Source organism: Fukomys damarensis, unplaced genomic scaffold (genome assembly GCF_012274545.1).
Source record: "Fukomys damarensis isolate Sample0158 unplaced genomic scaffold, DMR_v1.0_HiC HiC_scaffold_27, whole genome shotgun sequence".
Classification (NCBI taxonomy): Eukaryota; Metazoa; Chordata; class Mammalia; order Rodentia; family Bathyergidae; genus Fukomys; species Fukomys damarensis.
In genome coordinates, this window is record NW_022900939.1 from 37,118,799 (window position 1) to 37,143,789 (window position 24,991).

At 36.3% G+C, this 24,991-nt stretch overlaps 1 protein-coding gene across 1 annotated transcript in view; it reads left to right on the forward strand.

The window, feature by feature from the left end:
* Positions 1 to 20,043, forward strand: part of Mei4 (meiotic double-stranded break formation protein 4) — a 161,612-nt gene extending 141,569 nt beyond the window's left edge. Inside the window, exon 5 of the mRNA XM_010617916.1 lies at positions 19,759 to 20,043. Within this exon, the coding sequence (XP_010616218.1) occupies positions 19,759 to 20,043 (285 nt within the window). The remainder of the gene's footprint in view (positions 1 to 19,758) is intronic.
* The last annotated feature ends 4,948 nt before the right edge of the window (positions 20,044 to 24,991 follow it).

Consider the following 24,991-nt stretch of genomic DNA (forward strand, 5'->3'; position numbering starts at 1 on the left):
TATACTTTAGCTCACATTTTTGGTCCAGGGACAGCTGGATCCAAGGCAGAAACATGAAAGGGCTTTGGATGGAGGAAAAGCTGATGCTCCTGTCATGGCAGCTCAGAAGCGAACAGAGAAGCGGGGAGCCAGGAAGGAAGATATAAGCTTCCAGGTCATGCCCCCAGGGACTGCCTCTAGCTACCCCCCCCAACAGTAATCAGCTATGAACTCAGCGGTAGACTACTCCAGTTATGACTATGTTGTCCCCGTGTTTCAATCCCCTTTCAAACATAGGGTGAATGAGGTCAGCTCTCTCCAAGCCAAAGGAGGAGGCCTCTGAGGTAACAAGTATTGCAGGAACCTGCATTGGGGACTTCCAGCCTTTAGAACTGTGACAACATGAAGTCACCCAGTCTGATATTACCCACTGATGTTTTATTATTTCATCCCTACCACACTAATAGAGAGTTTGCGGGATGACCCAAGTGCCAAGTGATAACTCTACCATTTCTGGACATTCCCACTCATCGGAGCTGCGGACAGTAGGACAGGCAGACAGGGCACTGCCTGTGGAGGGTGTCTCTGGAATCTCTGCTCACACACTGCAGAAAACAAAGGGCAAGGACTGCAGTGCAAACCTGAGAGACAGGAAGAACAGATGGCAGGAGGAGAGGCAGGAAAGGCATACATGAATTTGTTTCCTTCACATGTGAATATTTCAGGGCTGGTTCTTAAGTCCACATTGAGAATGTCAAGGAGAAGGAACAAAATAACCGTCACTTAACTTGTATTTCTGAATATCACTTTACTTCCAAAATCTGTATGTAAATCTGTATGAATTAGGTCTGTCTTTCATTTAACTTTCTGTAATTCTGGAATGACTTTTAAAGGCATCGAACAGAATTTTGGGGGCAGTATTAGGAGAAAACAGATACGTACATGCCATTCACGCTGCTTATAAATATGACTGCTCAGAGCCAGTAAAACTATAATCACCCCCTGAGAGAAACCATGAACTGTGGTTTTGAGCAGTTAACTGCATTATTAAAAGTTCCTTTTTTATTTAAACAGGAAATGTATGTAGTTTCCAAATGAAGCTTGTATCTTGAATTTGTAATAAATACTTGCTATCATACTGCTTTCTGGTGATAAATTATTGAATCTACTTCTTCCTTCCAAAGTAATTTCGGCAATATGATTGTTTTAGACTAAATACCAATGTAAGTTTGATTTGAAGGAGATGTCATTGAATTTTGCATTTTTGGAAAATGCTGATAATTTATGTTTTTAAAATACTTCTTCTTTATTACAAGTGCTACATCCAGCACTTATAATATTTGAATACTTAGCGCCATGGGTTGGATGTTTTAACATTCAGACTATCATGTTGGTTTTGATCACCATAGAATTTCACAGCTGGAGGTGGCTATAAGGATTTAAGTATTTCACAGCCAATTGCTCTTATAAAAAAATAAGTTAGATCTCAAGGGAAAGAGAGGACACTTGCAAGACCACAGAGCAAATTGCAAAGCAAAGAAAAAGGAATCTTGACTTTTTATGTTCTTTCCTTCTGTTTAAAATAATTAAAATTTTAAAAGATGCTTGAAAAATTAGTCATGCTGTAGAATAAACTCATTTTAAATTCAACCTTAATTTGTATTTCTGTGTTTAGAGCTCTATATCTCTGTATTTGTAGCTTTAAATCCAGAATTCCTGACATGCAAATCGAATGTTGTTTTCTCAAGAAATGCTCATATAGAAGGTAAAAATGAGTATTTGTGAGTCATGAAGAAGGGAGGCAGGTTGGAGACATTGCCTGTTTTCAGTCTGCTTTCTTTTAAAGATGAAGGTCTTAGCCGGAGCGTGCCCCTGTACCTGGCCGTGCTGTGCTGTCTGCAGGAAGGTCTCACTGTGCTTCCCTTCACAAAAGGCTGCTGCTCTGCTGGTGGCCCTGTTACAGGAAGCCCCATTTCCTGTGGTTGCCCGTGTCTGTCTTCTACTTCTTTATTTAATAGCACTCCTTGCTCTGAGGGTATGTTTAGGTGTTTACTTCTTTTTTTCTATAGTACATACTCCTATGAGGCACTTTTTATTTCTTTTAAATTCACTCTCACACAGGCCCTGCATTTTATTAGCATGTAGTAGGCCATTTGAAAATACTGTGTGGGTGTGTGGCTTGTGAGTAAATGACCATGTGACCAATGCAAGGAAGTATTTGTGATCTGTTGTCAAAACGTGGCTTAACAGTGGCTTTAGCTTTTTGCTGTGTTTGCGGTGACTTTAAAACATGTAGCACTCTTCAAGGCACATTTTAAGGGTATGAAATTGTAAAACCAATCTTAAAACGATATCAGAACTAAACAGTTGTCAGGGAGGTATGGACTGCAAAGATGAGAAATTCAGAAATCTTGTAAAGGAATTTTAATTTTCACTAATAAACATGGATTATGTACTATTGCATATTGTTTTGCACTAAAGTAATTCTCTTCATGTGGTTATCTGACAGAAATAAATAGATTTTGAAAATTTGAATAACCTTAAGAATCAGAGTGAAATGTGTATTTTTCAGGTAGCATCCACATCACATATCACTCAGCCTGAACAACTCGATCTGGACACTTTGAACAGACTGTAGTCTGTATGGGCCGGGAATTTAGCTCGGTGGTTCTGCTGCCTGCCTCGCAAGCACAGGGACCTGAGTTCAATTCCTGGTACCAAATAAACAAAACAAAACAACAGACTCTAGTCTGTGACATTTACGAAACCACAGTGCTCCAGACAATATCTAGTTGAAATCTTTAAAGAAACTGGAACCCAGCAAGATTAAGAGGTTCATCTACTTCACATCCTTTTTTCTGGAATGATGCAAATCAGTGCATAACTGACCACTCTGAGATCATACCACTAGCTAGTGAAATTTAGGGTAAGAGGCAGCACATGATTCAGAGCAGTAGAGACTTAATGAGAGAGGATCCTAGGACTGCTGTGACATAGGTCAGCCACACTGGGTCTTTATCTGTGAGACCAAGTGCCCTTTCTGGTTTAAAGGAGAATATATATATGTCAAGTACCTAGCACAGTTCTCAGCCAGAACTGTTATTCAATAAATATTAGTTTCCTCTTCCTTTCCTTAATTGTTCCCTCTCCTCCTATAACGTTGAGTAACAGAACACTCACAATGTTGCTACCAAAGCAATCTATATATTGATCAGTCATTAAATTATATATCATATTAATTTAGAAAAATATGAGGCAAGATAGCAGAACAACTCCAATGACAAAATGTTTCAACAAGTGCTTCTTATATTAGAAACAGAAATAGAAAAACTGTGGAAAAGGGAAGAAAAGAAGGAAGAGAAAGATAATCATAATTAAAATTTGAAATATCAAGGTCATGGCCACTAGAACAAAGACTTGAATCCCTTGTACATACTCCTTTGTGAAGCAGCTACTAATTTAAAGCTAAAACTGTAGACTGTGAAACCTTTAAGAAAAATGGAGTTTTAAAATCTATACTGGCTGAAATGTTAGAAATGTCCATTTTTGAATTCACTTGATTCCTATAGGCATCTATAATCTGTATTTTTGTGTGACACAAATAAATATAATCACACTTAGCTCTTAATACTACTAGCTGAAAACAGGATTGAGTGTGTATACATGTGCATTATCTTCCTTTTTTATTCTTAATCTCTTGGGATCCTTCTAAATTGTACTCATATAACCCCATTAACAGGTGGCAACACTCCCATTTCCAAGGCTGAATATTTCAGAAGACAATCCTTGAACGGTTGAACCACTAACTTTCAGAAGGCAAGAAAATTATGCCTTTTACCCTCATTCCTGTTATCTGACAGGAGAAAATTTCCTCACGCAGTTAGATTTGTCAACTTTTTGTGGATTACAAACGTATCCAAGTAAATGGCTGGAGGTTCAAACTTAAGCAGCCTTCTTAAATATCGATATTCAGAAATGTCCCCTCGGGCCTCTTGCAAGATAAGTACTTCAGAATGATCAGTTGCTGTGGCTGATGGCAGCACTGATACATATTGTTCTCCTAACAGTTTTGTTTTGGGGATAACAAAAATGCTGTGATCCAGAAACCACTCAACTGCAATTTTGGAAATCTCACTGAGTCAAGAGGACTCGAAGAGATACTTGCAGATATGAGAATGACTTTCTTTCAGAATTCTTACTGAAGCATGCACATAAAAGAAAATCCTTGAATGAGTGCAGAAACACATTTTGGAAAAGATAATTCATAGCATGACTAGTAACCCCTTTACAGTGTAGAATAGAGATGACCAAATTGTAATAGCCTGAACCAGATAGAAACAAATCAAAAGTATTTAATAATGCTCAATCTTTTGTAATTAAAATTTAACAATGAATTTTTGTAGCAAATGTATTAACTGATTTACAGCAACTTGTTCTGAAAGACTTGTTTGCAGTAAGTACTGGTGGTCATTGGGGGCAGCATTGTTGTGTCTCCGAGGAAGACTTGATCCTCTTGGATATTCTGCATGCATTTTCCATTTGGGCCAAAGAAAAGAAATATTAAATATATAACTTTGTGATTCGAAGTTCTGACCACTTTTAACTGGCAAATAAAAGTAAATTTGTAATGTAATATTGTTGACTATCAGTATTCCAAACAAACAATAAATAAGTAGTCACAAACCTTCTCCTGATGAATACTACAAATGATTTGAAATAAATTTTAGGTAAAATGCATAATAAATAAATAAAAGGTGCACTTGTAAGTCTTTATAAAAACTGAGAATATTATCACTTTCAGTTTCTCACACTAGAAAGTGTTTGTAAAGGGGGAGGGAGGAGGGGTGAAGGGAGGGCAGAGACAAGGGGAAAAAATGAGAACCAAGACCTGTCATGTAAGGGTGCAAGATCCCAATGATGAATGTAACTGTACTGTATACCGAAAATGTACCAATAAACTCAATGAGAAAAAAAAACCCCAAAGGTACTGTATGACCTTTTCAATTTGGTTTGAGTTTCTGAGAATTGCAGTATCCACTCCTTTCCACATTCTCCAGCCACAGAATCCAGAAAAGGAAGCACGTCCTAGTTCTACCATTTAGCAAAATACACTCTAGGTAAAAGTGCACTACTTTTTAAAATTTTCATGTAAAATCATTGCAAATGAAAGTTGAAATGTTTTCTGTATAACAACTTTTACATGACTTACATAGTATTTTAAATGACTGCCTCAATCAAATCTATGGAAAAACATGAATTCAGTGACATAGTTACTTGGATGTTTCCATGCAAAGAGCTCTTTGTCACCAATTAGGGAGCTTGGTTTAACAGGTAAAGCACAGGTCAGCCCACATAAGTGGTACTAATCTGCTGGCTGGCCTCACTATTCCTTGCACTTTGTTAGTTGTAAGCATCACTTTATTTTAATCATGTTATGTTTGAATTATATCCTCAGAGAAACATTCGTTAATGTAGAGCTCGTTTTCCATTCTAAGACCCAGAAATTTTCATGTCTGAGGTTTGTAGGTTTTTTCCTGGCTTGTCCTTTGCTCTCAATTCTCACTTGTAGTAATTTCCTTTAGCAGCTTTTCCTTCTCTGCCCTTTTTGCCCTCAGAATTAGCTTCTTACGTGAGTTGGGAGGATATGAATGAGGACCCAGTGACCTTCTCTAAGGTGGCAAATGTGCAGGCTGCGAGAAATGGTTCTGTAGGAGCCCATTCACTGTCTCAGGATCTGCAGGATTCCTGGGTGCTTAACATTTAGAAGCAAGAGATCCACATAAGTGGAGTTTTGTTGCCCCTGAGTAGAGTACTTAACGTGAAACTGCATTTCCTTACATAGGAAACATAATGAGATTTTTTTAGAAAGCTTTTGAGTAAAATGTTTTAATTTTTATTGCCCAACCCACTTTCTAGGAGTATTTGGAGGGATTTTGTTGTATTATTAAGTGCATCATTTAATGCTTTCAATCTGTTATACCCAGGAAATATATTTATATTTGAATTTGAGTAAAGATGTATCTCTTTCTAATATGAGCAGAATCATTTACTTTCTAAGTAAAGGTAAAACTTATTGGACTTTCAGTAAAATTAACAAAAATTATATTTGTATGTGGTCAATATTTATTTTAACTATCTTTTTAATATAAATTAATGGTAGTCAACCTACTAGGAACTTTTTTCCTGAAGTGTTTTATAAAGTCAAAATTCATACAGTATTGGTTAAGTAAAATTATCTGTTTTATAAATAAATGCATCTCAGAATATGAGGTGTTAGTTCTGCTACATACATCTGAAAAAGATGAACTGTTTAATGTGTGGATTAATACAACATACAGCCTAGGTTCTATTTGCTTTGTTCTCAGTGTGTTTAAGCCAAAGTTTGAATTTCCTAAATTGTGTTTGTTTGCTTTTATGCTTTTGCATGTTTAATTTTCAGAACACTAGCACTTAGCATTTGTGATTACTCTGAGTACATGCTTTACATATCTTCACTGTGTCATTCAGCAGCATTACTACTGCCACAGTAACACCACTTACCTAAGCATTTCACAATATCTATCAAATTTTATTATGATTATTTACATGTATAATTCCACTATGAATTGTGCGAATAGGAATATGAATTTGAAGAATAGGAAGGCGCAATTCATTACCTCGTAATCTACCCCGGTGTCGTGCTTATGTTAAGGCTTGGATCTCACCTATCTCTCTACATTCTCATTTGCTCAGAGATGGGGTTTTTCGAAGGTGATGGGAATTTGGAGGCATTATTCCCATCAGTTACTCACTGATGAGTTTATAGCTGAATGTGCCGTTAGAGACATGAGGACTTCTTGCAGCAAGTCTCTGGAGACTTAATCTGGAAGGGTGTATTCTCTTCCCTCGTTTCTCTCTTTTCTCTGTGCTTTCTCAGCTTTCCTCTGCCGTGCCACCATGCCATTTCTATTCTGAAGCCAGTTAACCATGGACTGAATCCCCTGAACCATGAGCTGAAATAAACCTTCCCTGCTTTAAGTTGTGAATGTGGGATATTTTGTCCCAGGGGTGGGAAAGTGGCTGATACATCTTGACAGTAGCTACTGAGGAAATATTTTTTGTCAGAATGAACTAATATAAGTATCATTGGGTCTGTGTTCTCTCATTCAGCACTCTCACTCTAAACTGCTTTTTCTTTAGCAATCATGGATGATACTCCAACACATCTTGCTCCTGCCTTTGGTCTGGTTGACCACATTTGGATGTCATGGATCATTCCTATTTAGATTCCTAAAATAGAATCAGGTTGCAATTCTCAACAACCACTAACACAAGAAAGATTTCCTAAGGCAACTGTGTGTGTGTGTCTGTGTGTGTGTGTGTGTGTGTGTGTGTGAAATAAATTTCCCCAGTAGTTTCACAGTGTGAAGGTAATGAAAACAGTTAACTATAAAAATTTATAGCTTGACATCTAGTTCTTTCTAAGCCTTTTGTATTACATATGGACTTTTTCTCTTAAAAAAATCTCTGCAGTATATCTTCAGGGAACAAAATTATAGTAAGTGTGGTGAAATATTTCATGGAAGGTAGTAACAATCGGACTTACTGGTGCATTTCTTAAAATAAAAATCATTTAGATGGAAGGTTACAAAGCAGTTGGAATATTGTTAAACAGCATCACAGGGTTGAAGTAGGAATGCTTTCTCTGTATGAAAACAGTATTTTTTAATGCTGTATCACCTTATTCTTAAAAGTAAGTTGCTAAAATGTATAAAATTATATATTTAAAAGGATTAATTTTACTTTATTGCAGTTGTACTAAAATGGTAAAACAGAAGGGCATAGCAGTCAATAGTATTTAAAAATGAAACATGGATATTGGTAGACACACATAATTTGTTTCTCCTTTCTGTTTCCCACCCTTTTCATATGTAGTAGTTTCACTTAACCTTTGACATCAAGTTCTGATGAACTTATTTCATTAAATTAGTGGTGATACATGCTACGAGGAGGAAGAAAACAGAACAAATGTGTTCGCTTTTGTTTTCTGTGAATCTAGACTGCTCACTTGGCCTTTGGGAAATAAGTAACTAACCTGAATGAAGACAATCAAATTTTGTTTTCAAGTTCCAAACAAAACCGTCAGAATGATTTGGTCACTAATGGACCTACTCACTAATCATGGACTTTGCCTCCAGTGCTCTTAAAAATATGCACTTATTGTTTATTTAAAAATTTTTTTTTTCAGAATTTAGCTGACCAGCTCCTACGGTGAGATTTTAGCCTATTGTTTTTGCCTGTCTGGGCAATCCATGATGATAATCCAACAAATCTTGCTCTTGTCTTTGTCTGGCCAACCAAATTTTGATGCTTTCTTGGGTCATTACTATTTAGATTTCTAAATTTTTTTTTAAAGATTTTTTTTGTTGATTTTTCCCCTTTTGGATGTTTACACATGTGTTTTCCATCAATAATGGCCAAATGGATATCTCTGACTAATATGTAGCAGGTATTTCACAAGCTCTGATTTTTTTCCTCAGTCCCTATCTTAATTATATAGTAAGAATGGCTCAACTAATTAAAATAGTCCGTTGTCCCCCACGAATATTGCTTTAGTGCTTCCTCTTGTCTATTTCTGCCTGTCAGGTAAATAAACATCAAAACTGAAAGTGACCATAGCTCTCATAAACCCAACACCCTTTAAGATTTTTGTTAATGTATAAAATTTGCCCTTGAGTGCACATACCAATCCAGTCTGCTTCCACTGTCCAAGAGAAGGTTGAGGAGTAAGGATTATGCTAAACAAACTGTTTCAGGGATTCATCGTGCTGTCATGCTCTCACTTACTACCTGTGTGCCTCTACCTTGCCTTAGTGATTACTCACCAGGCTGAGACAGATACTCCGTAGTAGTAGCCAAATAAGCATTTATACCATTACTGAAAACAAACAAACAAAAACCATTAAGCCATAACTCCTGAGAAATTCTGCAATACTTCCTGGGATGAAGCCAGGGTCCAGGATCTCCATACATAGCTAACTTCATTTGCTGTCTCCATCGTTTGACTCACTTCCTTTTAGAGTTCCTTTATAAATCCTGTAGCATGCCCTCTGAGGCACCATTATTTACTTCCTTTGCACATAAAGGCTAAGCATCAATAATGCAAAAATACAAAACACACATCTCCCAAATTCCAAACTTTTGTTGAACACCAGTGTGGCACAGTAAATAGAAAATTTCATAAAATGACTTCATGTAACAGGTTGCAGTCAAAACAAAGAAACACTAAAAACATTCAATTACTTTCAGACTAAGTATAAATGAATTCCGTGTTTAGACTTGTGTCCTATCCCAATGATATCTCATTATGTACATGCAGGTATTACAGAATCAATAATAAAAAGCTGAAATCGGAAATATTCCTGGCCCCAAGTACTTTAGATAAAGGATTCTTAACCTATACTAGGAGCATTCTTGGGCAAGGTTCCTGCCATATTTATCTTTATATTCCCAGAAATTACCATAGGCACCTGAGGATGCCCGATAAACATTTCTGAAAGGACAGAAGAGAAAGAAGAAAAGAAAGGCACAGAGATGAATATATTTTTAAGATGCTAGGTACCCCTACCTGAGTTATTCCTTAGAAAAGTTGGCTGTGTTAACTCCAGTCCCTATATTTTGTTCTTCACATAATAGTTTTAAAATCAATAACAGAGTCTTCTGGTTTGTATTGTTTTGTCAAGAGCTAACGTTATTCAATCCAGACAAATAAAGTGATCAAGTTGTTTCCTAAACATACTTGAAAGAGATTTCCAGCCTTAGACTATTATAATAATATAGTATAAAATAATATAGTATAAAATAAGTCCTTATGAGTAGGATTGATGACCCCATAATTTGGGGCACAGTAGGAAAGCAGGGAAATGCCATTTAAAGGTGACTTGGGAGATCTGTGAGAACAGAGATGTGTAACATGTATTAGGAACTCCTTATTCTTATGTAAGAGATCTGGGAATTAAAATTGAGATGACACCCCTCTTATTATCGTGTCCACCATCTTCTTAATCATTGACCAAGAAAGCAATAATTGGGAGTCAAACTGTGGGATATTTCTCCAGAGAAATGTGCAAATATAAAAATGTTAAATATTAAGGATTTAATCTATGATGTTATTGGGTTACATTGCCTTACTGAGCTATTTAAAACTTTTTTAAACTAACATCTTTAGAATAGACTTAAACAAGTTTATCTATTTCCCCTTAATTCTCTAACTAGAAAATATAATTTAAAAATAAAAGAAATAAATCTGTCTAATTAAATTTTTTTAAGGATTGAGGGTAGAGGAACTAGGATGAATGGAACCTTTTGCAGTTGTTTATGTCCCATGTGAATCCATGTTATACCTTCCCCAGCGATTTCCTGTATCAGAAAGGCCTTAAAAGAATCATCTCACATTTAGGTTCCTTAGCATGATCCTACCCTTAATGTGCAAAAAAGAAATGCTCTGCTAGACAGCTCAGTTTATAAGTTTTATGTGCTTAGACCCTTTTGCACCTCTCTAGGTGAGCGATACAGTGACTGTTTTCAGTAGCTGGGCTCCGTGCAGTGCTTCGCTAACACTGGCAGCTTTTCCTCTCGGTGCACTGTTCTGTAAGGCTGGAGACACCAGTGTTTTTCACATCTGGCAAAAACATAATAGTGATAATAACCGATAATAGATAATGTTTGTTTGAGTATTTGCACCTCAGCTGGCAGCTTTCCTCTCGGTGCGCTGTTCTGTAAGGCTGGAGACACCAGTGTTTTTCACATTTGGCAAAAACATAATAGTGATAATAACCGATAATAGATAATGTTTGTTTGAGTATTTGCACCTCACCTGTGCTGAGTTGTGAATATGTGATCTATTCTTCGCAGAATTTCACTGGAGGAGCTGTTACTCTTCCCAAATTCACATGAGTAAAATGAGGTTTGAGGGAGTTAAACAACTCACCCAGATCTCGTGCCTAGTAAATGGCTGAGTGGGGATTCCATAAGCAATGAACGTGTGTTAGTCCGACAGTATTTCTACAAAGAGACTCATTTATCAAAAATCTCAAGCAGTAAAGGCCTCTCCTTCATATATCCACCTGCGGGTCCTAGTACACAGTTCTGTCAGACAAATATAAGACATATTCTCCCACCTGTGATTCTTATTCAAACTTCTCTTTGACTGTAGGCCATCTTTGTCAGCCTACTCCTTTTGCTATTACTTGATTACAAAACTTCCACCTCAAAAATAAATTTAAATCCAGGTGTAGTGGCATATACCTATAATCAGCATTTTGGAGGCTGAAGCAGGAGGATGGAGAGTTAAAGGTCAACCTGGGCTACATAGCAAAACAAAATATCAAGATACCAAATGTTAGTAGTTTTTATAACTTAGAAAAACTCATCTAAGTTACTCAACAAATTAGACAAGATCCCTTTAGAACGCCTCTCAGGAGTCCACATTTTATGTCACTAAGTATACTGTCATTCCTCTAAAGCAGAACAGATTAATATCCATTCTCCTTTGCTTTGCCCTTTAATCGAAAGATGATTCACCAATCTCTGTCCCTCACTCCCTTTTTTGCCTGACTCACAATTCATCACTGGAAAATCCCCCGGATTCACTGTACCCCCCCTCTGGCCAGAGCTTTGTAGTGCCTCAAACCGGGCCCAACACCCAGGTGCGGAAGAGGAAAGGATATGATCCAGCCTTTGGAGACCCAGCCTAGATCAATGCGAGCTGCTGTGGTCGTTCCAGACTCATTGATCTCATGTACATGAAAATCTGCGTGAGATTTTTTCTGCTGTGTCCTGAGCACTGTCACCTGCATGGTTAGCTGCTTCATCGTGCTGGCCTTGCTAAACCTATGGTTACTCGTCAGTTCTTTCAGCGCTGTCTCCTGTGCTTAGCAAGCTCCAGGCTGTTCAGCAAGTTGTTCAGAGAAAGTTATCCTCGCATGCTTAGAATCCTTGACTGAAATCTACTCCCTACCACTGCCTTCTGCTAAATAAAAAAGGATGACATTAAAAGTCAGGGATATGTTTCCCACTTAATTATCATGATGGCTGCTGACCTTTTCCTCAAAGCACTGTGTTGAATTCATTCTTTTAGGAGACAACTAATTTGAGTTGTATCTTACTTCTGTCTGAATAAATCAGGCACATGCGATACTGAGCTAATGGTATATTGTATTCAGTGAACATTTAATTTAACTTGTCGGTTATGTGGCTGTACTTTTTGACTTAATTTTTGCTTTTTAACTTCCTAAATTTTCTCTGCACCTGTTGCTTTTGTAGCAATAAGAAAAATGTTATGTTATGTTTTTACTCCTTCTACAGCAGCTTGCTTATTTGTGAACATGACAAGCTGCACCTCTGTACACCCTTGCCCAGTGCACATAAATTATCAAGTCATTGAGTTTAATGATCTGTTACATTTTCTCATTTTATAGCATTATATGTAAACATCCAAACTAGAAACTAAACTTCCACAGTACCTTTTGTTACATGCTTTGCTGCCAAAGACTGTGGCTTCATTTTATATTTTTAGCTATCTCTACCTTTCCAATCTCAGACACAGAGGGCAGCAACTTCTAAAGGGTTAAACATTCCATCTCTGGCTGGATGAAATCCCAAGGTTCCAATTCTAGAAGACCTCAGTGGATGAAAGGAATACAGGAGGATTTAGCATCCCACACGGGAATATTGGGGTGCCCAGGGCCCTCAGGAACTTGACCCTGCCTATCCCTCTGGGGCCTCCATCCTCCAGCTCACAGGATGGCTGTCCTGTCTTCAGCCATTGCCTCTGTATTTTCAAGCAAGAACAGGATGAAGGGAAACGGGCTAAAGGTGCATTCCAATTAATTGGCTTTCCCAGAAGCCCCTCCACGTTAGACTTCCACCTGTGAACCACGGTAAGCCCAAAGGAGGCCAGAGAATTAAATTTATAGTAAATCCATTCTTAGAATAAAACTGTTGCTCTGTTGATGTGGAAGAAGGAAAATGTGATATGGCTTAAGCAGTGAGCACTATCTCCTTCAAGGTTAAGTCTCCACAAAAAATATCAAGTTAACTTTCACCTAAATCCAACCATAACAATATTTAGGACAGTGAATGTAGTCTGAAGTAAAGAATTTGTATTTTGAAGTATAATTTAACAACATGTAAAGAACAATTAACATTTTCTGTCATTTAAGAAATATTTGGACACTTTGACATTCTCAAGCTCAGCCCAAGAATAGAATTAAAATTAATGTTTGAATTTTGAGTATGCTCTGCAGAAATATCCAGTGATATTCTACTAGGAAATTATTTCCTCATATAAAGGTTCCCGTTGTAAGGAATGGGATTAAATTGATAAGAAGTAGCTATCAGACTATATAACCAACCTGTTTTCATGGCTCCTTCAAATTGAAAGACATAGATAAACTGACAACATTGTATTATGGGTAATTGGAAAATAAGTGTTTAAATTTTAAAAAATTATTAGAGCAAAAGGCACAGTGCCATCAGTCACACTAAACATACTCTCCCTCGCTTGAACATACTTAGCCCATATTCCTGTCACATTCTGAAACAGTTCTGGAAGTTCTTTCTCCTGAGAGTTTTTACAAGGTGTGAAAAAAGTATAGTTTATATTTCTGTCTAGTGCAGTCTAATGGAAATGCAGGCTTGTAAAAACACTTCACTGTGTCCTTATCCACCTTACTGAGCAGATCTGGCTTCAAGAGATTTCTAGCTCTTCCCCAATCTCAAACTGACCATTAAAGGTCAATGTTTTGAAACCACTTAGGATATGGAAGAAGCTAAGGACATTCTAGACAGAGGACTTCCAGAATTTCTTCAGAAAGGGGCACGATTGACGGGATTAGTGTGCTCAAATCAAGGGAAAGTATTTTGAGGGTAATTAATTACAGTGTTCTTTTACTGTAATAAAACTTTTAATTTAAACACATGCCAAACTTTTCAGTCACCACTTGTACACACCCATCCTGCAAGGGTTCATTTAACTCTTTGGTAGAGTACTCGGATGAAGCACCTAGGTATTTTCCAGGTGAGTCAGTTCCATCTGTATTGGTTATTTTCTGACCCAGAAGTGATTAAGTCCAGTCTGAGAGGGAGGGTATAAATGTCACCACAAAATATGGCAGAAGAATTATCAGTCATCTTTACAGTACCATTAATTTAAATTTTATTTTGTTTATGGCACTAACTCATAAAGTGAGAGAGCATTCCTGGTGTGGCAGCTGTCAGCACACACCTGTAATCCCAGCACTCTGGGCAATTTAGTGAGACCTTGTATCATTTTTTTTTTTAATGGGCTGGGGGTAGCTCAATGCAAAGGCCTTATGTTCAATCTCCAGTACAGAAAGAAAAAGATAGAGAGGGTAGGAGAAAAACAGAGAGAGAAAAAAGAAGGGAGAAAAGGGTGAGGGGGGAGAAGAAAGGAAGGAAAAGAACAAGTGATTAACAGAGCAGTGGCTTCCAGCGTGATGGGATTTAGGAGCGACAGGACAGATCTCTCCCACAGACAGGCCAATCAGTCGTGTTCCAAGGGAGCATAGCTAATGCATCCTGTTTCTAAAGAATGAAGCTAGCTTCACTTTAATATTCTGTGAGCTGTTTAATATCTTGAAGCAAAACGTTTCTCTGGTTATTTATGAGAACGCACATTTTAGCATAAAGATGAAACCCAAGACAGATACGTAAATCCTGTTATGAGAAAAGACAAAGTGCAGAAGAACAGAGGAACGGGACAGGACCCTGAAGACTCAGCCTACCTGGAAGCAGAGCTACACATGCTCAAAGTGGGATTCTCCAAGCAGACCACAAGGTGCCAGGATGTGCTCCCTTCTCCTGAAATTAACTTGGATCGTCTGCCCTTCATCAAAACATGCCTTTATTCCATATTTGGTACAATTTGGGAGTTCTTTACTGCTTATGAAACTATATTATACATAAGAATCATGGTGGAGTTAGAAATTAAATAGCTAAATAGCTTTGAAAAGAGGAATCATCAGCCTCATAAAATTCTAATGCAATGTAAGGGTCCAATAAGGTAAATTACAGAATATAATAAATATTATGAATAAAGGAGAGCCCTAGGGTTATTTGTACCACTCCTGCCTAGTACAGTAGCCCAAATGTAGTTAAAGCTTTAAAGTGAAGGAAATGGTTTTGCCTTTTAATGTATAATTATATTTAATCACTTACCCAATTTCTGTTAAATTATAAGTAATGGTGCTGTGTTTATAGCAGTACTAGAATGGTTAAAGAGGAATTATCTATTGACTGATGGAAGAATTTGGTCTGTTGTGGTCTTCAATGAGCAAGTTAAAAATTTCTAAGTATTTCTAACATGGTCAGGCTAAAAACATTGTGCAAACTTCTTGTTTGTGAAGAAAATATTTGAAAAGTAATTTTAATTTCGAAAAATGTCACGATGTCACAACAGTAGTGTCTCTTAACTATGATTCCTGATCAGAACACCAAATACAGATTGAGAATCCTAAAGGGCACAGATATTGTTTTAGTCCCTCTAGAAATTCTAGTGACAGGAGCACACGGGCTTCCTATAGCATCCGACAGGCATAACAGGCAATAAAAATGCATACAACCACCCAGAACATGAGGTGGAACACTGAAAAGCTGTGCATTGATGGAGACTGAGGAAACCCCGGTGGACCCGTGCCGTCCCGATGCACAGCGGAGGTGGGTCTGGGTGTTGCTAGGGCACATACCGTGCACAGCCTACGACAGTGTCCTCACGCTTGGGAGGACGGTGGATATAGTGCAGTTCGAGAGCTTGTTCCTTTTCTGTTGTTTTTTGTTTTGTTTTGTTTTGTTTTTTTGCCACTACCCTTTTCTTTTTATTGAGATAAAAAGGAGGAGACAATACAGATTCAAAAGAAGAGCCTAGCCTACAGTTTCTCAGGCAACTTCCACCTCTCCATTATCTCTTTTAATTGAAAAGTAAATACTGCATCGATTTGTGGCATCCAAAATAATGTTTTGATATAGATTCATATACATTTTATATTATATAATTCTATTTATATTATTAATGTATATTTTTTGAGAAGGGCTAAAACAATCCAGTTATGTGTGTTACATCTCATCATTTCTTGTGAGAATGTTTATAAACTACTCTCAATGAATTTCAGATATGTATTGCTACTAACTGTGGCTACTATGGTGCAAAATAGATGTCTTATATTTACGGTTGTCTAACTGAAATGCTGTTTCCTTTGTCCAAAATATCCCCTGGTCTTCCCACTTCCCAGCTGCTCTTAACTGGTCATTTACTCCCTGTCTGTGTTGTCAGTTCTATTAGATTCCACTTATAAGTGAGACATAACGGTATTTGTCTGTGTGCCTGACTTATCTCACTTAACATCTATCAGACCCGTTCATTTTAGCTCAAATGAAAAGATGTCCTTTTTATGGCTGCATTGTAGTCCTTCTTTATACACTACATTTTCTTCCTCCATTCACCTGTGGTTGGACACATACATTCATTGCCTTACCTTGAATTCTTTTGGTAGCTCTGAGGAATGTTATTTTTTCTCTTCATTATTTTTCCAGCTATTGTATAGGAATAGTACTGATGTCTGCCTGTTGATTTTGTGCTCCATAAATTTACTGAATTAATTTATTCTAACAAAAATTTACTGAATTATTTATTCTAACAGGTTTTAATGGAAGTTTTTGGATATTCTTTATAAAATTTTTTTTCAGAAACAATTTAACTTATTTTCCAGTGTGTATACCTTTTGCATCTTTTCCTTGATTAATTGCTCTACCTCTCCCTTTTAGTACTATGTTGAATACAAGTGGCAAGATTGGACATCCTTTTCTAGTTGATGATCTTAGAGAAACTTCCAACTTTTCACAATTGATTGTGGTGTTTCTTTTGTCTTTTCATATATGGCCTTTATTATGTGGACTTACATTTGTTCTACATCTAATTCATTGAAAGATATTTTCATGAAAGGATATTAGATTTTTTTGAATTCCTTTTCTGCACCAATTCAAATGATCATATTTTTCATTTTTTTAATGTAGTGTATCATATTTATTAATTTTTAGATTTTGGGTCATCATGGCATTGTAGAAATAAATACCAACTATAGAAATTATCCCTTGAAAGTACAGCCTTTGTAGAAATAAATACCTCTGGTAAATGATGTTGTATGATCCTTCTAATATGTGTTAAATTCGGTTTGCTAATATTTTGTTGTGTACTTTGCATCCGTGTGCATGAAATTACTGGCCTGTAAAGCTCTTTTCTTAGGGAGTTTTGGTATGATGTTGTTCTCGGATAATATTGGCCTTATAAAATTTAAAATTAATTTAAAATATTTAAAAGCATTCTGTTTTCTTTAATTTTTGCTAAAATTCAAGAAGATGGGCATTTGTTCTTTAAATGTTTAGTAACATTCAGTAGTGAACAAATAAGTTTCTGGCATGTTTTTTGATGGGATACTTTTATTAAGGATTCTTCTTACTTGTTATTGGCCTATTCAGAGTTTTTCATTTTTAAGTATTTTAGGTTTTAGGTATCCAGAGTTTTTCTGTTCCTATAAGGCTATGTAATTTTTATTGTATATAGTTATGGTAGCCTCTTGTGATCCTTTATTTTATATAAAATTAAGCATAATGTTTTGACATTCATTTGTAAATTTATCTGAATTTTCTCTGTTTTTTTCTTGGCCTACCTTAGGCTTTGATATACATATATCTATCTCAGTTTAATTAATTTTCAATTGTTTATTCCTTTACTTAGATCTCAGATGTATGAAGTTAGGTTGTTTATTCAAGCTTTCTCCTTTTCGATGTAATAATTTATTCCTATACTACATCCCATAAATTTTAGCATACTATCTTTCCATGTATCTGTCTCAAGATATATTATTTCAGCTTGCAGTGTGTCTTGCAGTGGTCATGGGATTAGACTCTGATGAGTGGAGCACCACCACCCCTCCCCCTTAGCAAAGGGGACATGAGGAAGGACTGGGGACTTTGACAGCAATGGGACTAGCTTTGGGGGCTCGGGTACACTTGCTGCTGCATTGGTGACAGTACACAATACACAGATGCCGGTGAAATAGGAAGCCAGGAATGGAGCACAGCTGTTCTCAGAGGTACAGCGTTCCAGTGGCAGGGCTGGGCCCAGCCTTCTGGCGTATCTGAGCTGGTGCCCAGGTCACAAATGCACTGTGGTCCTGGGGCCAAGTGGGGAAAGCTCTCTTATGTGGCAGTGGCTGTGTGTGAGGTGTGGAGTGAGCACTGAAGCCATTTAGCCTGTGTCTGGGTTGGGGAACACACAGAAGGGGCTGCAGCTTAGGGGCTGATATACATGGGCTTGAAAGACTTGTGCCTCACCGCTGAAAGGGTGACGATGACCAGTGCTTCTTGAGGGGCATACAGCCACCTCTCATTTCTTCTTTAAAGAAAAAATTTGCTAACTTTTAATTATCCATACACATTTGACTGCTTTTGTTGGGCCACCAATAGAGTAAATTCCTCTGACTCTAAAATAATGTTCTTTCACTTATGTATTATTAAAATGGATAGATTTGGTAAATGTTTTCAATACTTTTCTTTGTTTTTTCCAGCGATAATACTTTTTTAATGAACTTGAACAAAATATATAAGAAAAAAACTCCCTAGTTATGACATGTAGAATTGTTCTAATTAGTGTACCTTGCAGAAGCCCAGTTTCCTGCCTGTAAAATGGTGATAAGCATTCTGATATATTTCTTAATTAATAAGTAAACAATAAAGCCAGCTTCTGTTTTTATACTGATAGTGATATTCTCTCATATTATACTTGCCGTTGTCCATGTTTAGGCCTTTCCCGTACTTGCCTTACATCTAGCCCCTAGACCAATTAAGGTTATGTAGAGGCACACCTATGCTTCTCTTCCTATCCCTGCATTTGATCCCACACAGTCTAATCTTGCTCCATTTTGATTTGAGTAGACTCAGGACAACACCTCATTTCATCATATACAGATCTTAATTCTATCTGCTCTAGGGCTGAATTTTATATCCAAACATGTACCTAAAATCCTATTCCCAAAGAGCCATATATTATCATTGGTAGGAATATCAACCGAATGTTTTTGGCAAAATAATAAATTCAACAGTCAACATTTTTCACGTGTTCTCAGATTCACTTGAATGATGAGTTACAGATTGTATATTCCTTATTCAATATGTTTGGGAAGTATTTCAGATTTTTGGACTTTTATGGATTTTCAGATATCTGGATACTTAGAAATAGATATCTTATGAATACATCCCAAGTTACATGAGATTTACACTTTTTTCATATGCTTTTATACACACAGTCTGAAAGTAAATTTATACAATATTTTTAGTGCACCTGCACTTTTACTGCAACCTATCTCGTGAGGTCAGATGTGGAATTTTCTTCTGTGTACCATGTTGACATTCAACAATTTTGGGTCTTAAAACATTTTGGATTTTTGATTTTCAGTTTAAGGATGCTTAATATATATATAACTAGACTTCAAGCAAAAGATTTTGAGTTTTATATACCATCAAGAAAAAAATACATTCATCATGATTGTAAAGTCCTTAAAGAAAATTTTCTTCTTCTCTCTGTGAAACAAAGGGACAGGAAGAGAGATGTTCAGCAAACCAGATATTCTTATTTTGTCTAAAAGTTTAATCTTACTCTTTGACATCTTACTGAGCTAGTAATCTGCACCCCTATTTTTCCCGGTTTTTTTTCTTTATTTATAGGTGCAAGTCAGTTATGATGTGGCACGCTATGAAAATGTTTTCTCCCTATTGTGGGTTTTGGAACAGCTTCTTCTAATGGAAAACAAAGAAGACCACACTTCAGGTACAGGGCACGACCAAGAAATTAAGAAATATCTTCAGAAGCATGATGAAGCTATCTTTCAGCTTTCTGATACATTTCCATTATTTACTTTTTATTTATGGAGACTGGGCATTCTCTTAAATTCAGCAGAGACAGCAACTGCTGAAAATAACTCAGTTTCTCAGAATTTTACCAAATATTAGGTTTTATACTGAAAATTTTTTCAAAAATATTTTTAAGTTAGCATTGTGAAATTGATCTCTAAATATAATCATTAAATCAATTTATCAGTTAGTCTTTAATTGTGTAAAAAATATTACAGGTCATTTTTCTATATAAAGTCAGTCAGTTTCTGTTGAGAATTCCCTCCTTATTCCCATGTAATCATACCTTGCAAAATGTGATTCAACATAGTAGAGCTCTATTCATTGAAACATTAGTATACATATTTCAGTTGTGAGAAATTCCCATGTAATAGATCATAAATAGTAACAAAGATTTTAAAGTTTATCAACACAAAGTGTTTAAAATAAATGGTTACAAATCCAAATTTTAAAACATTTTCTTACACAGCTACCCTTGGATCATTGTCATCTTAGGGGATATTAGATAGGAGAAAAGTTTTTAATATTTGGAAACCTAATGGATTTTGTTTTATGTAACCAATATACTTGTCAGGTCTTTGTTTAAAGTATTCAGCCTGTGTTTTTCAACAAAGATTTGTTCTCATTCCATTGATTAAATATGTTATAATGTCCCTAACGTTGTTAAGATGTAGTATAATTAAATCACTTGGAATACTTTATAAAGTTCTAACACTGTACAGGAATTCACTTCATACTTATTAAAAGTATTGAATGCTTCCAATTACACAATTTCATTGACTTAATTTTAATTGTTAAAACTATAGAAGACTTATTGAGCACAATTTCATACTTTTTTTTCTTATTGAGTTTATTGCTACATTTTAGGTATACAGTACGGTTACATTCATTATTGGGATCTTGTACCTTTACATGACAGATCTTGGTTCTCATTTTTTCCCCTTGTCCCTGCCCTCCCTTCACCCCCTCCTCTCTTCCCTATTTACAAATACTTTATTTCCATTTTTTCATTTTCTCGTATTTTTTCTTGTCCCTTATTTCCTTTCCCCTACCCTTCCCACTTCCCCTACACCTTTAGCCCTTTTCTCCCTATTTCACATTGTCAATTATATTATTAGGATCTTATGTACCATTATAGCTTTTCATAGAAAAACCAGAGAAACTATTCGGTATTTATACATGTGTGACTTATTTATTTCACTTAGGAGTATATCCTCAATATGCATCCATTTTCCTATGAATGACTCTAATTTCTCACATTTTGTGGCTGAGTAGTATTCCATTTTATAGAAAAACCACATCTTCTTTATCCAGCTTCCAACTGATAGGCAAATGGGCTGTTTCCAAGTTTTAGCTATTACAAACTGTGCCGCTATAAACATGGGTGTGCATGTGTCACTGTGATATGATTCTTTGAATTCTTTTGGAAAGATACCCAGCAGAGCTATGGCTGGGTCAAATGGAACCTCTAGTCCCTGCTCTTTGACGTATCTCCATATTGATTTCCATAGTGGTTACACCAGTCTGCACTCCCACCAACAATAGAGAAGGGTTCTTTTCTCCCCACAACCAAGCCAACGTTTGTTATTGGTTGATTTCTTGATACCAGCCATTCTTTGTGGGGTGAGGTGAAATCTCAGTGTTGTTTTCATCTGTATCTCTCGAATGACCAGTGATGTGGAACATTTTTTCATATATGTACTTGCTGCTTTTACTTCTTTGTCTGAGAAATGTCTGTTCATACCTTTCAATGGTCAATTTAAAATATAACAAATATAAGGGCTGGGGATTTAGGTCAGGTCAGCGGTGCTGCTGCCTTCCTCGCAAGCACAAGGCCCTGAGTTTGATCCCTGGTATCCTCCCCCCAAGAAAAGATATAACAAATGTAGATTTGCCTTATAACCAAGTGTGTTATTGTTTTATGAATTAACTGTCGTCCTTAAAAGCCATAATAGTGAAAAAACAGCCCTGCTGATTCTTCTACAATATATATAAAATTAAATCATCTGTCACACTTATCTTTGGATTTTTTTCTGGCTTGCTTTAAAAGATACAGCCTTGAGTCAGGTACATAGCTCAGAAATAGAGCACATACTTAGCATGAACCACCAAAAGAAAAATATAAAACCTTTTGCATAATCTGAAAGTCAGTGTATATCAGTCAGCTATTGCTACATAGCCAATAACTACCAAATATCAGTAGTGTACAGTAATAAAAAATCTATTTCTGAATACATACAGGTCACTTGAGGATTAGCTAGTTGCCCTGGACTCTGCTGGAAAACTTTGTTCAAACTGCAAGTCACACCAGGTTGCCTTCTTGCTGCAAGTCAAGCTTTTGTCTCCCAAATGTGCTTATTCTAGAATCCAGACCGATGGGGAAATGGCTGTTCAGGGAAGCTTTTCTCATGGTACCTACAGCTGAACAAGGCAGAAGGGCAGAGCTTAGCAGTGTCCCACTGTTGCTTCCACCCACGCGTTAGGCATAGTCCATGAAATAATCAGCATCCACAAAAAGGCCCAGGAGACAGTCCATAAGGACAGGAAGAACTTGCAGTTATACAGCAAAGAGCATGACGAGGGAGGAAGATTGGAGGCCAATACGGAATTCTGCCACAAGGATGTGCTGAAGAAAGAAGGGCATTCCGGGCCGGGGATGTAGCTCAGCAGTTCGGTGGCCTGCCTCGCAAGCACAAGGACCTGAGTTCAGTCCCCGGTACCAAAAAAAGAAAAGAAAGAAGGGCATTCCACTTCTTAGATTAGGAGGGATTTTTCTGTTTGATTCTTATAAATACCTCTCAAAGCTTCTGCAGATCACATCAATTGGTAGCATCACATAAAATGTACTCATGACTGCTCCATCTTCTGTCTTCACTGATGGTGAAACAAGATTAGTAAACATATATTTACAAGCATCTGCGCGACCCTTTATCTCCTACAGCCAGCAGGAACAATGATCAAATACAACACTTTTTGCCACTGAATGAAATTTTTCATTCCAGTAGTATATAAGGTCCGAAAATTAGGACAGGAAAGTTATTTATTATGGAAGATGGAAGATTTTGAAATAATTATAAAAGTATAAATTGGAATAACAATTACTTTCTGTGTGGTTTTCTTTTAATGTAAAAACATTAGTCAAATATGTGATTCCCTTCCGTTATCTTTTTTTTTAGTCTGTCAGTTAACTGCAGTAAATTTAGTAATTGAGATTTAAATCTGTTAGTTAAAAAGATAAAATGAAACATATGTATTCATGTGTTTCAAAAAATCAGTGAATGAATGACTTTGATTGTAATGGTAATTAATATTGTAAGATTTCTTTTTGATTAATTTCTAACTTTGGGATTAAGATTTTGAGATAAGAATAATGCAGGCAGTGGAAATTAAAAAAGGTTGAAACTAGAAATACTATAGGATGAGAAATAGAGAAGAAATATAGAATAATACTAAAATGGGCAAAATAGTAAAAATGATAATAACTGCTAACATTACTATACTTATACAAGACAATAATGAATGGCTATGTATTATGTATGATATATTTACATATAAGAAGTTTATATGTAATAAAATGTATAGTATATGAATAAATAATTATGTTGTACAAACGTAAAAATGGCTAGTCAGTAAGCATTTTTCATATTAAATCATTTAGTTCTCCCTACAACCTTATGAAATAGGTACATTATTATATCCATTTAGAGACAGGACCTGAGACAAAAGAATGTCAACAATTTGCTCAAGTTCACACAACCGGGAAGTAGCCAAGTCGAATTCCATTCTTTTGGGAATTTTGTGTTCCTAGCCCACATTCCTCCTGCGCTATCATGCTTGTTAAGTGCAGACTGCCTTGCCACTCCGTTTCCCTTCCACAAATAGTTTCTTTATAGTTGTCTTTGAAGCTTTAAGTACCCTTAGCTGTTAATCTTTTCTTTAAGTTTTTTGGTACATTTTAGGTAGACAATGAAGTTACATTCGTCATTGGGATCTTGTACCTTTACTTGATGTATCTTGGTTCTTATTTTTCCCCATTTCCCTGCCTTCCCTTCACCCGCTCCACCCTCCCCTATTTACAAAGACTTTGTTCCCATTTTTTTTCTTTTCTCATATTCTTTCTTTTCCCTTATTACTTTTTTCCTACCCTTCCCACTTCCCCTACACCTTTAGACCTTTGCTTCCTAGTACACAATGTGGCACAGAACTTGCAATTAACTGGCTTATAATTGTATTTAAATATCTTCAAACCTCCAGACCAGCTCATCTATTGGAAGGAACCACTATCTATTCTGAGTTGTGGCATCTTGCTAATCAAGCCTAGACACTTCTAAACAATAATGTTCTAAGAGATTTGATGTTCCCTCCAAAGGGAGTATGTGAACTATATAGCTGCAAAGCTCAGTGAAATAAGAGGTGAAAATAAAAATGATCATTTTGTACTTGGATATATAAACAGATATAGTTGTTTTGTAGAAGCTACTATACTTTTAAATATTTGTCGGTTACTTATAATGAAGAAACACATGTTCTTAAAGAGACAAAGGGAACATCATTCACATTCTTAAATTTTAATGTACAGTGTCAGATTTTCCTGAAGTCCACATTGTGTGAAAAATATTGATAATTAGTTTCATTTCTTTTTCAAATATTAGACACAAAATGTTTGTACATGCCAGGTATTTGCACAAATAAAAAAGTGCTAAGCTTTATCTTTTCTCAAATTTCTGAAAGTTTTCTAATAACAAAATACATAGTGAACTATAGCAATATTTGCTGAGATAATTTTGGAAATGTTTGCCAGATAATGCAAAAAGACTCATACCGTAAATTCCTTCTTGTCCACTTACCATATTTGACAAACTTAATTTATCTGGGTAATGAATAAGCTGCTCGTAAGAATTTTTTAAATATAAGACTACGGTACTATTGACAGAAAACTGTTACATATAGGAACTGACCTTTTTCTTGCTTTTCATTGAACAGTCTTCAGTTTTCCATTTAAAAAGAAAGGAGTAGTGAGGATCTAATGATAATAGACAAAGTTTAT